Genomic DNA, 15,764 nt, shown 5'->3' on the forward strand with positions numbered 1-15,764 from the left:
GAGATCGAGACCATCCTGGTCAACATGGTGAAACCCCGTCTCTACTAAAAAAATACAAAAATTAGCTGGACGTGGTGGCGCGTGCCTGTAATCCCAGCTACTCAGGAGGCTGAGGCAGGAGAATTGCCTGAACCCAGGAGGTGAAGGTTGCGGTGAGCCGAGATCACGCCATTGCACTCCAGCCTGGGTAACAAGAGCGAAACTCCGTCTCAAAAAAAAAAAAAGGCCAAATTGATAAAAGGGCAGAGCTGGTTGTCACCTAGGCTGGAGTGCAGTGGCATGATCACAACTCACTGCAGCCTCTAACTCTTGAGCTCAAGTGATCCTCCTGCCTCAGCCTCCTGAGTAGCTGGGACTACAGGTGCGTGCCACCATGCCTAATTTTTTTTTTAATTTTGTATAGAGCTGGGGTCTCACCATGTCCGCAGGCCGGTAGGCCTGGCTTTGACATGAGTTAGCAGGGTGGCCTTGAGCACGTTCCTTACCATCCTCAAACGACAACAGAGACAGCCAGCTTGCCAAGAGTGGAGCTTTGGAGCCCATTTTCCAGAAAAGGAAACAGACTCAGAGAGGCCAGGCAGGCTGCTTGCCCAAGGTCATGCGGCGATGAAGTAGCTGAGTTAGGACCCCCTAGGCCCTGGCCCCCTCACTTCAAGTTCAGAGCCTTTTCTCCCTGGAAACCTCCAGCCCCGTGTTTGGCTTCAGGCTTTGTTATTTTAGGACCACAGCAAGAGGCGGGTAGGGGGTGGGCTGGGAAGCTGGAACAAGGAGATGCCTTGGCTGCAGTCATGGGGACAGGGGCACGGCACCAGCTCTTATGCCCACCACTTGGCTTCAGCCAGCTGCTGAGACGCCAGGGATGGCAACGGCCAGGGCAGCAGCTCGGGGGACTCGGAGGTGATGAAGGACACCCCTGCCGGACAGGGTGAGTCTGATCCGGACCTCACACATGTGTGCACGCACATGCAGTCACACCGCAGCTGCCAAGGCCCACAGCCCAGGTGCCCACACAGATGCTGACAAATATGCAGAGGAGCCTCTCCACCTGCGCCCGGCACATACTCCATGCACACACACTCACAGGCACTCCCAGCCTGCACATGGATAGGACAGCACATTCACACCCACAAGGCTGCACTTTGACACACACATGCGCACATGCGTGTTCTGGCCAGTGAGCACACACACGGGCAGCACTGAAATCACATGACCTCTGAGGTGAGATCCGGCTTGAAGAAGGCCAGGTATGCCTGAGGCCCTCCGCCTGGGTCCCCAGACAGCCCCAGCCACAGGCTCCCCACCCCTGCAATCCTCCCAGCAGCATTTCCGAGGTCCCAGATGGGCCTTCCAGCCTCCCAGACACACAGGGACAGCCAAGAAGCCTGCAGGGGCCATGAAGGAGAGGGCTTTCCTCCAGCTCCTACCTACTCAAGGAAGCAGGGTGCACGGTGTCCCCGCCCCCTCGGCAGAGAGTGACCCAGGACTTAGAGGGGAGGCCCCAGGAAGGCAGAGTCTGACCCATCTGCCTCACCCTGGCACCAAAATGCAGCCCCCCAGAGTTACCCAGGACCACGCCACCCAAATCACAAGGCGTAACTGACAAAAACGCACTCTCCACCACTCACAAGAAATGCAAATGGTCCCTGGGCCAGACACCACTGTCAACCTTCTTCCGAAAGCCCCCACAGGGCCCAGGACAAGAGGAGTTCTCCCTCCTCCCTACCCCACACCCATCCTCGTGAACCCCAGGAAAGCCCACAGACTTTATGCTGTGCCAGTCCTTCCTCAGGCACCAGCCTGGGAATACAGACACCTTGACCAGAGGGATGCTTTGAAACTAATTCAGACTAAAGTGTAAGGGACCGAAAGCGGGACATGAAGAACTATGCTTTCAAATTGGATCAGGCTGTAAGACCCTTCAAAGTCAGATATACACAAGGCCCCCTGGCATCGGCGTGGCCAGGGGCAAGCTCCGAGCCTCCCTTAGCTCAGTTTACTCCTGAAGTCTAGCAGTCATCACAGCACGGGCCTCTAGGCTGCTGTGAGAATTCCACAAACTGATGCATATCGGCGCCTCAGCCCAGTGACAGGCACACAGTAGGTGACCCCTGAAACAGCTGCTGTTCTGGTAATTCAGAGAAAACCAGGAACGATCGAGGGACTCAAGCAAAGGTCACAGCACATATTACGCAGTGCTAAGTCAGAGGCCATTTCCCGCCCAGACCAGCGGCCGCAGGTGCCAAAGGTTCACACAAAAGCTCTGGGGAGAAAGACTCAGGACTGAAAACGCTTTCCACTAAATGAACGTTGTCGCGAACTGGGAAAAGACCACCATTAGTCAATTTGGGTAGCGGAACACCTGGGGTCCAGCTTGCAAAAGCCTGGTGTAGAGAGCGGAGTTTGGCAATCTGGAAGTTTCCCTGGGGGGAATGGGGCTATAATGGTGGGATTCCTGGATGCGACAGGCCCACAGAGAAGCTACAGGGGTGCAACAGAGAGCCCTGTTCCAGTCCTGGCTCGCGACAGATGGAAACTTCCTCTCTCTTGGCCTCAGTTTTCCCATCTGGAAGATGGTACAGTTGGGCTGAGAACCTCTATCTCCACAGAGACTTTGGGCTCTGATCCTAGGAACTGACCGACGGCCCAGGGCCTCACCTCGGCCCTAACCTGTGGCTCTGGGGACGGCTGCACTCCTGAGAGGCCAGAGGAAGAGAGAAGGGGTTGTTTGACTTTGTGGCTGATGCCAGAATAGAACCGGAGGGTCTCATCTCCAAGGGGTTCGCCTCCCCCACCTGGCAACCCACGGGGGCTGGATTTGAAGCAGGCCAAACCTAAGAAATCATAAATCCTCACCAGGCTTCGCGCCTGGCCAGGAGGCCCCCAGATGGCTCTTGTCATAAAGAGATCTTATCCCCACCAGCACCCCCAGCTGCACGTGGAGGACTCCGCCCTCCTCCCCTCTGTCCCCTGCTTCCACCTTCTACTTCCTGTGACAACCTGCAAACTGGAGGCCAACTTGCCTCTGCCCCTGACGCCCAGGCTTCTCCTCGACCCCCCGCCCTGCCCCACCCCCACCCGGGCCCCAGCTGCAGGAGGCCCTGCAGAGTGTAATTCCCCTCGCCCTCTCTCTGCCCTGGGCCCGTCCGGACAGATTAAGCCTTTGTCACACACACCCAGAAAAGCTCAGGGCCAGATGGGACGGGACAAGTGGTGTCAGATCATCGACCCGAGGCTGGCCGGGACTAGGAGAGGGCCCCGACCGCAGTACCGCATATGGCTGTGGGAGGAGGAAGGGAGGCCCAGGGTGGGGGCAGCCAGAGAGCAACGTGGAAGAGAGGTGACACACCATGGCCACCATGGGGACAGAGGCTCTGTGGGGCCTGTTGATGCCGGGTGACCCAACTCCTACCTCCCCTATTCCTTGGAATTTTTCTACCTGCCCTCCCTTGAAGCCCCCATGGGCTTCTTTATCCTGTCCTCAGCTATACCCACCACCCCCGACAGCTGGGTGACCTGGGAAGCAGGCACAGAGCCCCACCCACCCCAGCACCCCAGTGCCCATATAAGGCCTGTGGGTACTTAACAAATGCCTTGGACAAAGGTTTACGGCCCAATGACCTTCACAAAAACCCACCGAGGACCAAACTAGAGGCTCTCTCCCAACTGATACCAGGGTTGAGGGTGTGTGGGTGTGTGTGTGTGTGTGCACGCGCACACACACCAGGGAACGTAGATGTGCTTTGCACCTTTCAAAGGAGGTCCCATTCAGCCCCTCCCAGGAAGAGGCCAGGGCTGCCCCAGAATTCCCAGCAGGATTTGTTCCTCTTGGATCAGTGAAAAGGAAAATGGAAATATAAAAATAATAACTGGGCCCCAGGAAGGCACTTGGAGATGGGGGTGGCAGGACTCGGGCATTTGCGGCTGGCTCCGGCTGGCTGGGCGAGTGGCAGGTAACTAACGGGCTCTCTGGGGACCAGCAGGCCAGGCAGGCGGGCGTGGGGAGCCTGAGGGGCGGGCTGTCGAGGGAGGGCATGTCTGTTGTGTTCGTCGTCCCCCTGGCAGCCTGGACTGGGAGGCCTGGGTCCCCTTTCTCTGCCTCTCGGGCAGGTGGTCCCTCGGGGAGGGCTCATTATTGGTCTGAGAGCCAGGGTGGAGGCTGAGAACAGTCCCACTGTCAGGGGCAGGCAGGGCAGGTCAGCATGGGTCTCAAGGAGCCTCTGAAGCCAGCAGCTGGCCCAGCAGGACCTGGGGCCCAGGCCTAGCACCCGGTTTCTGCATGTGGCCTGGATAAGGGGAAGGGGCGCTCAGCCTCGACAGCTGTGTAGATAGGGGACGACTGCTCCAGATGCCTGCTCCCTAGAGAGAAGTCGAGCCACACAGAGAGCCAGTGAGCCAGTCGCCAGGTCTGGGGGGGTCACCCCCCAAATCCAGGAGAGGGCTCAGGGCTCCTACCTCAGACTCAGGATGTTGGGTCAAGACTCCCAGCTCTTCGGGCAGGTGTAACCAGGATGGGGGGGGGGTGGGGCACCGACCTGGGAAGCCCTGATGGCAGAGGGCACTGACCCAGGGTAGGGGGCACGGACCCAACCAACCATCTCCTGGATCACTGACCTCAGAAAAACCGCACTCCGGCGGGGGGCAGTGACCAAAGATGCGGAGAACCGATGAGGGGACCGACCTGGCATGGTGGGCAGGGCTGACCTATACTCCCCATCTGGGAAAGTGGGCACTGATTTGGGCTGGGGGAGGGGTACAGGACTCGATCGGGGGAGGGGACAATGACCCAGACTCGCCGGGTTTGGGCGAGAGTGCTGACTTAGGCTGGGGGGGTCACTGCCCCGGCTTCCCCCTCGTGGAACCCGGTCCCGGCGCGCCCCTCGGCCCGGCCCGTGTTCCCGGTCCGGCCGGAGGCAGCAGCGGCGCAGATGGGCTGCTGGCGGCCGCAGCGCGGTTATCAGCGCTCCTCGCAGATGGGCCAGCCGCCCTCTGCGCTAGCGGCTCCCACTCCCCGCGGCCTGCAACCCCGTCCCCTGGGCGCGGGAGGAGGCGCCTCCGGATCTGCTCCCGGCTCCCGCCTCCCTCCCTCGCGGCCCCCTCACCCCGCGGGCCGGGCCCGGGCGGCCGCGGAGGGGGAGGAGGAGGGGACAAGTGCACTTTTCGTAACGACCGAATCAATTGTGTGTGAAGAGCCCGCTCCGGCCGGGGACGGGGCTGAGCGCGGGGCGGGCGGGCCGGCCGGGGGAGGAGCGCGGAGGGGGGAGCGGGGGAGCGGGGGAGCGGGGGAGCGGGGGAGGGAGGGAGGCCGGCGCGGGGCGGCCCGGCTCTAGCGCTCTGGCCGGGGAGGGAGCAAGAAGGGTGGGGGGAGGCCGGCGCGGCCCGACCGGGTCGGGGGCGGAACGCACTAATGGAGGGTCTCGGCGACGGAAAGTTCAAAGCTCAGCAGCGCCCCGAGAGCGGCCGCCCCCCCAGCCCCCACCCTCTGCAGAACAATGGGGTCCCGGCGGGGGAGCCTCGGGGGCCCGCGTAGCACGCCCTCTCCAGGGCGCCCCGGGCCAGAGGGGACGCCCCCGCCCGGCCGCCCGCCTCCTCCCTTTAGGCGGCTGCGGTTCCCCGCCCCCTCCCCCACGCCACCCCGCCCGGACCGGGCCGGCCCGGGGGACGGGGGAGGGGAGGGGATGGATAGGTCAGGCCGCCCCCGTCCCGGAGAGGGGGGAGCGAGGGGCCCGGGGGGCCGAGGGGGCGCCCCACCCACCCGCGGGAGGCTGTTCCTGCGCCAGGCTGCGGCTCCGGCCGCCCCTCCCCGGGCCAGCCCCGGGTGGGGTCGGGGCGACAGTGCCCGGGCGGGCCCCCTCCTCTGGCGCTGGGAGGCCCGGCGGACTCCCCGTCCCGCGGCAGCCCCTACCTCCCTCCCCCCAACCCGGCGGCACCACCCTCCGCACACACACATACACACCGCCCAGCCGGCCCGGGGGCGGGAGCGCTAGGCGCCCGGGACAGGCAGCCCCGGGGCGGGCGGGGGGAGGCTCGGGCTCCAGAGCAGCCGCCTGCTGGCGGGGGGAGGGGACAGGAGGACGGAACATGCTGGGGTGAGCAGCCCGGGACAGCCCGCCCAGCACGGCCACGGCCCGGGCAGCGGCGCGGAGGGGGGCAGGGACGCCCCGAACCCGGAGCGCTGCCCAGGCGAGCCGGGGAGGGCCGGTGAGCAGGGACGCGTGCGCCTCCGGCGGCCCGACACACGGACAACCTCAGGGACACACGTTCGGACACACATCCACACCCCCACCCCGCCCCCGCCCGCCCCGATCCCCGCCGCGGGACCCGCCCGCGGCCGCCGCGCGCGCACTCACCGAGCCCGTCTTGACCGGCACATACACCACTTGGCCCATCTTGGGTTCCCGGCCGCTGCCCAGGCGGAAGCCCTTGGAGCGCACCCAGAACTGGAACTTGCCTTTCTCGCCGGCTGCGGGGCCGCTGCCCGCGCCGGTCCCGCCGCCGCCCTGCAGGACCTCGGCGATCCGCTGGTATTTGCTGCGTGTCACCGTCTTGGTTTTGGCCGAGTCGCCGTAGGTGCGCAGGCACCAGTCCCGGAACTGGCGGCCCAGCTCCGAGTCCCCGGGGCTGCGCTCGCGCTCCCAGCCCCCGCGCAGCAGCAGCGTCGGCTTCGGCATCCTCCCGCCGCGCCCGGCGCCCTCGGGGGCGGGCCGGCCGCCGGGCCGCCCGGTGCCGGGACTGGGCTGGGCTGTGCTGGGCCGGGCCGGGGCGCGCCGCGGCCGGGGCTGTCCCGCGGTGTGGCTCCGGCGCTGCTGCTGGATGGGCGCGGGCGGCGGCCGGACGCGCGGGGCTGCGGCGCGCTCTGTCCTGCTCGGGCGGCGGCGGCGGCGGCGGCGGCGGCGGCGTTGGCGGCGGCAGCTCCGGCTCGCCTCCTGCTCCGCCTCCTCCTCCCCCCGGCCGGGATGCAGGAGCGATGGAGGCAGCTCCGGGCCCGGAGGTGCAGAGGGGGCGGGCCGCCCCGCGGGCGGCCGGGGGAGGCGGGAGGCGGGGAGCGGCCCCGAGCGCGGGGAGCGAGACCGAGCCTGGGCGCGGGCGGCAGCAGTGGCTGTCAGCTTGCGCGGCTCATCCTGCTCCTGCTCCTGCTCAGGCTCCCGCTGCCGCGGCTCTTCCTCCTCCTCCTCCTCCCGCGCCCGCCTCCACCACGCCGCGGGATCCCACCTGTTAGAGCGGCGCAGCCTTCGCTGCCGCCCGCCCCCCCTTCCTCCCGCGCCCGCCCGCCGGGCCCAGCCCCCGCCCGGCCCGGCCCCTGGGGGCGCGGGGGCCACTGCGCCCGCAGCCGCTGGGAGGGCAGAAGCCGCAGGCGCGCAGTGCCCAGCGCAGGGGCCGCGTTCCATCTGGCCCGACCGGGCCCGGAGCTTCGCAGGCCCCGCTCCTCCCGGACGCGGCGGTCCCGTGGGGAGTAAGGCGCAGACCCCAGCCCAGCCGCCAGCCGCCCCGCCCCACTTAGCCAGGCCGGAGATAGAGAGCAGGCTCCCCTTTCTCGCTCCCGCAACTGACCTCTCTCCTGTCAGCCGACGCCAGGAGAGTAGTGTTCCCCTGGGGGAACCCCACATCGTCGCCCTTCGGGGCCCCCAAACTTCCTCTGCTTTTGCCTCACCCTGAATTCCCCGAAGTTTGGCCAGCTTTGCCTCTGCTTGCCTGCTCCACTGCTCTGGGGCAGGCCCAGGCTCCCTGGGAAGTCGCCCTTGGCCTCAGCCCCATCCCACCTCGGCCTCAGAAAACACTCAGCACATCCACAAACTCATCCTGAGACTCCCTGCCTTCCCGGGCGCGCCTTGTCCTCGAATCTCCTGCTGAGTAAACTCAGGTGGCCCCACTGCCCTCCTCCTACCTGGGCAGATCTGACCTTGGGTAGAACTACCTGGCCCCCTCCGCCTTAATGAAATTACCAACATAAATAAAGGCACAGGCCAATTCCCCAGGATTTCTGCACCCCCTACCCCCACTTCCTTAACAGGTCATGAGGAATTGCACTTCTCTCCCGGGCATCCCCTGCATCCACCCCCTGTCCCCACGACACTCCTGCAGGCAATTCACCATCCAAGTCCTGAGACCCAGACTTTGGCTAGCGCAGGACCATCATTTCCTGCCTAGTAACTATGGGCTACACTCATCCCAAAGTCCCCCACCCCAGGACCTACTGCGTGCCATGTCCTGGCAACTCTGAGAGGCAGAGGGGACAGCCCCATTTTACAGAGGAAGGCCTGGGGCTTGGAGAGGTGGCCTGACCTGCTCAAGGTCACGCAGGAAGGAGGAGGTGGGTTTCAGCTCATGTGCATCTGGCTCCTAACTGCCATATCACACAGAGTCTTCCCCTTTCACGGTGCTGGGAGAGAGCGGCACGCGGTGTATACCTGGCTCCTTTCCCCCAGTAGACAGGGAGCTCCAGATGCTCAGGGTCATATCTGACCCATCCTCATATGCACAGGCCCTAGCACCATACCTGGTACACAGTAGGTGCCAATAAATGCTGAAAGAACCCTAGAGGTCTCCCAAGTCCCAACCTCTCCCTGCATTTCACATAGGAGATTATTTTTAGATAATTTACATTTCCATGTTACTTTATATACACCAACAACTCCACAGTCATTTTTCCTCTTTATCTTCCCAAGAGCTCTTTTTGGATCTATGCTGGTAGGCATGCCCGTTTTTAAGAGGTGACCACTCAGAGCAGGGGAGGCACTACCCAAAGGCCAGCCCCAGGAGCGCCGGGACTTCTGCATGATGAAGCTCAGACCCTGAGTTTTTCAAGGATAATCCTTGACGGTTATCCTTCCAGCAGCCTCTTCCTGAGAGCAAAGGAAAGTGTAGCCTGCCAATGGTAATATAACTGGTGGCAAATATGCCCTGTGCCTGGATGGTGGGGTCCCTATGTGAGCCCTGGTCTCTCTGTCCAATTCCAGAACCCGCTTCAGTAACCACTAAGCCCGACCTCCTCCCCACTCAGTCGGTCTTTGACTGCCTTTCAGAACCTAAAAACCTGGTTGTCAATCTCTGGCTGAGTTCCGGCACAGCAGAATACACAGTGTCATGTAAAGAACACAGGCTTCGGGTAAAGTCAGATTTGGAAGTGAAGCCTGACGATTATTTGCCATGGCATTCTTCATGCTCACAAGTCCCACTTGGCTACTTCCCAACTGCAAGAAGCCATCATTCCACCCTTTGCTGGGTGACCTCAGGCAGGTCACTGAGCCCTTACTTTATCATCTGTATAATGGGGCAGGATGTCACGGATGTAGAGATTCCATAGGATGAGAGTGCCTGACCTGTGACCAGTGCCCAGTAAGTGCCATTTTCTCCCTCATGGGGCCTCGAAGTATCCAAGGAGGAAGACAGGCATTGCTGTGCTTCATTCATTCATTCAATAAACATTTATTTCACAGCCATTCTGCAGAAGGGGCTTGGGATATGGTCATGGTCCCTGCCTTACGGGAGCGCACCAGTGGGTATGGAAGACAGCTATGGAGCAAAGCAGCAATTGATCACAACAGCCCAGGGAATGGACCACAAAGGAAAGAGGGAGCTATGATAGCAAATAATGCAGAGAAGGGGCTGCTTCTCTTAGGGGGATCAGGGAAGGCCCCTCTAAGGAGGGAGCATCTGAGCAGTGACTTAAGTGACAGGTGCCAAGGCATGCTGTTCCTGCATTCCAGGCAGAGGGAAGAGCAAGAGCAAAAGCCCCAAGGTGGGAAGGAGATTGGCATGTTCCGGAAGCTGGAAGGCGGCCAGTATGGTGAAGCAAGGGAAGAGGGGTTGGAGGGCAGGAGTCTTCAAGACCCTGGGAAATCCTTTGGATGGCATTCCAGCTGCTATGGGAGCTACTGGCGGGATTGAAACGAGCGAGACTGTGGGATAGAGAAGAAGTGAGGAGCGGAGGGCAGCTGCAGGGGTCCAGAGGTCTGTGGTCTTGGAGGTCAGAGGCCTGGAGCTCTCCCCATCTGTGGCAGCTCACCGCACCAGGCACGTCCCAGCCTCTTGCCCCGAGGGCTCCTGGGAGAGCGGAGGTGGAGGTGGCTGAGCCAAGGGGTGAGAACGGCCTACTGCGACCCATCCCCACTTCTACAGAAACAGAGCCTGGGTCTTCCGCCTCTCGGCGTCACTGGGGTTTTCTAGAAGGGGCATACTGGGTTGGAGGTAGTCTCCCACAATGCCCAGCTCCGGGAGGAGATGCAATCGCAGTCCCAGGGGGCAGCTGCTCCTTTTTGATTCCCATTCTGGACCCCTGCCACAGGACAAAGCGGGCTGCCCCATGAATCAAAGGCCAGGAGATCCTCTGCATTTTTTAAAATTTTGAGACAGGGTCTAACTCTCCCAGGCTGAGTGCAGTGTCGCAATCACAGCTCACTGGAGCCTCTACTTCCGGGCTCAAGTGATCCTCCCACCTCAGCCTCCTCAGCAGCTGGAACCACAGGGGTGCACCATCATACCCAGCTTTTTTTTTTTTTTTTTAAATTATTTTTTGTAGAGACAGGGACTCTCTTTGTTGCCCAGTCTGGTCTCAAACTCCTGGGCTCAAGTGATCCTCCCGCCTTGGACTCCCAAAGTGCTGGGATTACAGGCATTAGCCACCATGCCCAGCCTCTGGATTTTTTTTTCTTTTTCACATTTACTCCAGGTGTCCAAGAGAGACTAGAGTCGAAGTGCAGGGAGTCCAGGCCCCCAGGGCTTACATCCACTCCTAATATGGATAATAACTGAGTCATTGAGCTTGGTGGTAAAGAGTATACATTCCAAACTCTTCATCTGATAGATGGGTAAACTAAGTCCCACAGGAGAAAAGAGGCTGAGGGCCACAGGGCAGAGCCAAGCACCTGGCCTTTTCCTGGTTTGGCGCCGATCACCTGCCTTCCACTGAGCTCTGACCCTGGGCCCAGCGGGAATGCCTGCCACTCGGCGGTGAGGTAGCCCTGTCCCTGCCCACTGGGGTGGGGCAGACTGACCCAGGCTCCCACAGAGTCCTGTCCATCCAAGGGCTAGGAAGAGCAGAGAGGTCCCAGAGCCTTGGGGAGAGGTAGTTTCCACCACTGAGTGCTGGTGCCCCTTCCATCAAGGGTTCACGAAGCCACCTGCCACCCCCCATTCCATAGCATCCCCCTGCGGTCTGCCAGCCACGTTGAGCCGCTGCTGCACCCCCGCCTCTCCAGAAAGGCCTTCTGACCTCTCATGTTAAGTCAGGGGCTTTCTCTGGTCACTTACAGAGCCTTGGGCTGTCCCCCTGCCAGCTCCAACCACAGCATATCATGATGACCTCATTACCTGTGTCGACCAGTGCCCGGCCTAGGAGCTGAGGCTTAATCATTATTGAATAAATGGATAAATAAGCAACCAACCAAATGAATGAATGAATGGGCTTATCCTCAAAAAGCAGGTGTTAAAGTCTACAGCATTTTCTACCACCCTACTATGCTTCCCCCATAATCAAGCCATCCATCAGCATTTATTGTGCTCCTCCTAACAGGCTTTGCTGAGTGACTGAGTCCCTTAATCTCTCTAAGCCTCAGTGTTCAAAGCCAATAAAATGGGAATATTAATAATCAGACCTAACTCATGGGGCTGTCGAGAGAACAAGCACTCAACAAATGCTAGCTCCTATTGTGATTATGCCCATCCATCATCCAGATGTTTGCTTGGGCATCTTCTGTATGTCAGCCACCGTGCTTAGTGTTGGGAATATAATAATAAACAAGAGGGGCCTGGCCCATGAAGCTCAGGGACGAGCTGACTTTAAAAAGATCCTGACAGGCTGGGCACAGTGGCCCACACCTGTGATCCCAGCACTTTGGGAGACCACAGCGGGTGGATCGCTTGACCCCAGGAGTTCAAGACCAGCCTAGACAAGATGGTGAAACCCCATCTCTACAGAAAAATACAAAATTAGCCTGTGGTAGTGGTGTGTACCTGTACTCCTAGCTACTTGGGAGGCTGAGGTAGAAGGATTGCCTGAGCCCAGGAGGTAGAGGCTACAGTGAGCTATGATTGTGCCACTGCACTCCAGCCTGGGAGACAGAGTGAGATTCTGTCTCAAAAAAAAAAAAAAAAAAAAAAGAACTGTGACAAATGGGTTTAGAATTAAAAACAAAAATTTGCCATGAGGCCAGGCGCGGTGGCTCATGCCTGTAATCCCAGAACTTTGGGAAGCCAAGGCAGGCAGATCACCTGAGATCAGGAGTTCAAGACCAGCCTGATCAACATGGCGAAACCTCATCTCTACTAAAAATACAAAAATTAGCCAGGCGTGGTGGTGCGCACCTGTAATCCCGGCTACTCGGGAGACTGAGGCAGGAGAATCACTTCAACCTGGGAGGTGGAGGTTGCAGTGAGCCGAGATCACATCACTTCACTCCAGCCTGGGCAACAGAGTGAGGCTTTTGTCTCAAAAAAAAAAAAAAAAAAAAAAGCGATGAGAATGAACACGTGGTAGGGGAGAGGGGAGGCCAGATGAGCACCTTCGAGAAGCCCCGCGCTAAGTGCCCTAAGGGACCTTTGGACGGGGAGATGGAGGCACTGGGCAAAGTAGAGGGGAGGAGAAAAGCGTCTCCACTCCTGCAGTGGCCACACCACACTGCCTGCGGAATTATGACTGAGTGGGGACCAATTTGGTCCACCTCGCAGAGTCTGAGACCTCTCGAGTCCAGCATCCCCTTTTTTCCAGAAACTAAAACAAAAAGAGAAAAGAGAATAAACTTGTCAAGGGATTTCATTCAAATGTCACCTCCTCTGAGGAGTCTTCTTTGACTGCCCTTCTTAAAAGTTCCCCAGTGACCCTCCATTCCCTTTCCTTACTTGGTTCATCCTCACAGACTCAGTCCCAGCCTCCTTTGTAATACATGTGTCTTTGTTTCCTGTCTCTGCTCATCTCACCTACTGGAATGTATGTTCCTAGAGGGCAGGACTCTGTCCTGGTCACTGCAGTATCTCCAGCATCCGGAACAGTGCCTGGCACATGGTAGGTGTCCCATATGTATTTACGGAATAAATGAATGAATGAAAATCCCTGTGTGTGTGAGTGTGTGCATGTGTGTGTGTGCGTGTGTATTTTGACCCTACACTGCAATGAGATCCAGGAAGATTTCTGCTGAATTGGAGAGGCAGGGGCCTTTTTTGCTTATATTCATTTTGTCTTTGGCAAGTCACTTCCCTCATCAAGCCTCAGTTTCCTCATCTGTAAAATGGAGCTAGTACTTGCTTTGCAGAATCTTTGTGAAGCGTCAAATTTGCAAAGTACCTAGGTGGGGCCTGGCACATAGTAGGTGGACAACTCTGTCACTATGATGGAGCCCCTGTAGGGAGAGACACGTGGAGGGGATCCCAGGGCCTGAGCCTCCCTTCAGGACACAAAGGAAGCTGACACTGGATCTGTCCCGTCACCTGAACTCGCCAGTAATTTATTGATGCTGGATGCTGGCACCCAGCAGCGTGCTGGGTCAGTCTCAGGGAGCAGGTGTAGGGCCCTCGGGCCTACCCCACCTCACACAGGCAGGGAGGGGAGGGAAGCCTGGGTCTGCCTGGCCCAGGAAAACTGATAGGTCAGCCCTTACAAGTCAGTCCCCTTCCGTGTGCCAGGCAGTGCAGGCTGAAATAAACCAAGTGTAGTTCCTGCCTGGCCTGAGCTCATAGAGGGCTGAGGTGGACATAATTCCAACAGCCAAAATGGTGAGAGCTGCATGAACGCCTGCTGTGTGCCAAGAACTTGGTACCTGTAACCACATTTAAGCCTCATGCAGGGCTTAAATGTGCTGAGGTCACACATTGTTGGGGGTAGGAGGAGGGTTGGAACCTAGATTTGCCTGGCTGTAAAGCCAGGGCACATTACTGCCACCCTGCCGGGCTCAGGCTGGCTGGGCCAAGGGGCATATTTTTTTAAAAAAATCTGGGCCAGGCATGGTGGCTCACGCCTGTAATGCCAGCACTTTGGGAGGCCGAGGTGGGTGGATCATTTGGGGTCAGGAATTAAGACCCGCCTGGCCAACACAGTGAAACCCCATCTCTACTAAAAATACAAAAATTAGCTGGGCATGGTGGTGTATGCCTGTAATCCCAGCTACTTGGGAGGCTGAGGCAGAAGAATCACTTGAGCCTGGGAGGCAGAGGTTGCAGTGAGCCGAGATTGCATCATTGCACTCCAGTCTAGGAGACAGAGTGAGACCCGGTCTCAAAACAAACAAAAAAAAAAAACTAAACTAACTAAAGAAAGAGCTCTTGATGGGCACGGTGGCTCACACCTATAATCTTCGTGCTTTGGGAGGCCAAGGTAGGAGGACTGCTTGAGGCCGGGAGCCTGCGACCAGCCTGGGCAGCATAGTGAGAGCCCATCTCTACAAAAAACATGTCAAAATTAGTGGGATATGGTGGTGTGTGCCTGTAGTTCCAGCTACTCAGGAGGCTGAGGCAGGAAGAGTGCTTCAGCCCAGGAATTGGAGGCTACAGTGAGCTACGATTATCAGAAATCTGGTCAGAATCATAGTGGTCAAGGGGGCGTGGGTGTTTTCAGTGGCCGCTGCATTCAGGCCTGGGTGACAGTGAGATCCCATCTCAGAAAAAGAAAGAAAAAAAGTAATTGCTGTGGGAGCCGAACACTGAGAGCCAGCCCTTTCCATGGGAGGCTTCCCGAAGGCTGAGACCTTTAACCAGCCTTCAGCGGGTGGTTGGAGAAACCAAAGAGGGGTGTGTTTTACAGCAGAGAAGCAGCCAAGCAGAGGTGTGGAGGGGAAAAGGGAGCGGTGTGTTTGGACTGTGGTGACCATCCCCACTTGGGAGGGCACCAGGGCCCTGGAAGCGGGCAGTGGGCATCTGGGCCCTTGAATGCTTGGCTAAGCTTGGACCTCCCTGGTGGGACATGGGGAGCTATGGGAGGCTGTTGAGCAATAAAGCCACTGCTTCCCCCTGACCTATATGTTCTAAGAGGCCAGCTAGTCAGGCCAGAGGGTGCTTGGCATTTGAGAACCTGTAACATCTAGTTTCAGCCTCATCTCCCTCCATCAGCCCCCTGCGCCTGGCATGCCAGGGGCAGCCAAACGCACCTCATTCTCATCTCTGTATCTCTGATCTCTTGGCCCCTTCTCCTGCAGTGCCCATTCCATCTACCCAGACCCTACCTAATTGCTCAGGTCTTCCTTCCAGGCCACTTCCTCCATGAAGCCTGCCCTGATCACACCAGCCCTCGGTTATATGCCCCAGCCCCCAAACTGCCGGGGACCAGGGCTGGGAAAGTGCCCATCCTCCACGCAAGTCCACAGCACTCACCATCCACAAAGATGGGCTGCTGCTCTTACCTACATAGCAACTTTCTTCTCTTGGTAACAGCATCCTGAAATCCCTTTGAGAAACTGCCTCCTTCATATTAGAGCACGTTGCTGGAGCCGGACTGACCTGACCACTGAAAGCACTGAATGACTAGGCCACTGAAAGCATCCCATGCCCCTGGCCACCGTGATTGTGACCAGATTTCTGAGAACACTGGTGGGACACGGGGGCTCACGCGTATAACCCCAGCACTTTGGGAGACCAACGCGGGTGGACCACCTGAGGTTCAAGACCAGCCTGACCAACATGGTGAAACCTCGTCTCCACTAAAAATATAAAAATTAGCTGGGCCTATAATCCCAGCCACTCAGGAGGCTGAGGCAGGAGAATTGCTTGAACCTGGGAGGCAGAGGTTGCAGCGAGCCAAGATCTCACCATTATACTCCAGGCTGGGCGATGGAGCAAGACTC

General features: G+C 59.0%; 1 protein-coding gene across 3 annotated transcripts in view; it reads right to left on the reverse strand.

Moving 5' to 3' along the window:
* The window catches only part of NOL4L (nucleolar protein 4 like), a 148,885-nt gene extending 141,989 nt beyond the window's left edge, over positions 1 to 6,896 (reverse strand). Inside the window, exon 1 of one of the 3 annotated variants that reach the window (XM_039479274.2) lies at positions 6,348 to 6,892. In XM_039479274.2, coding sequence (XP_039335208.1) covers positions 6,348 to 6,668 — 321 coding nt within the window. In that variant the 5' untranslated portion in view covers positions 6,669 to 6,892. Of the gene's footprint in view, positions 1 to 6,347 lie in introns of all 3 variants that reach the window. The other 2 variants (XM_039479275.2, XM_074406394.1) reach the window with 2 other exon arrangements.
* Between the last annotated feature and the right edge of the window lie 8,868 nt (positions 6,897 to 15,764).

This window comes from Saimiri boliviensis, chromosome 9, assembly GCF_048565385.1.
Source record: "Saimiri boliviensis isolate mSaiBol1 chromosome 9, mSaiBol1.pri, whole genome shotgun sequence".
In the NCBI taxonomy this organism is placed as follows: domain Eukaryota; kingdom Metazoa; phylum Chordata; class Mammalia; order Primates; family Cebidae; genus Saimiri; species Saimiri boliviensis.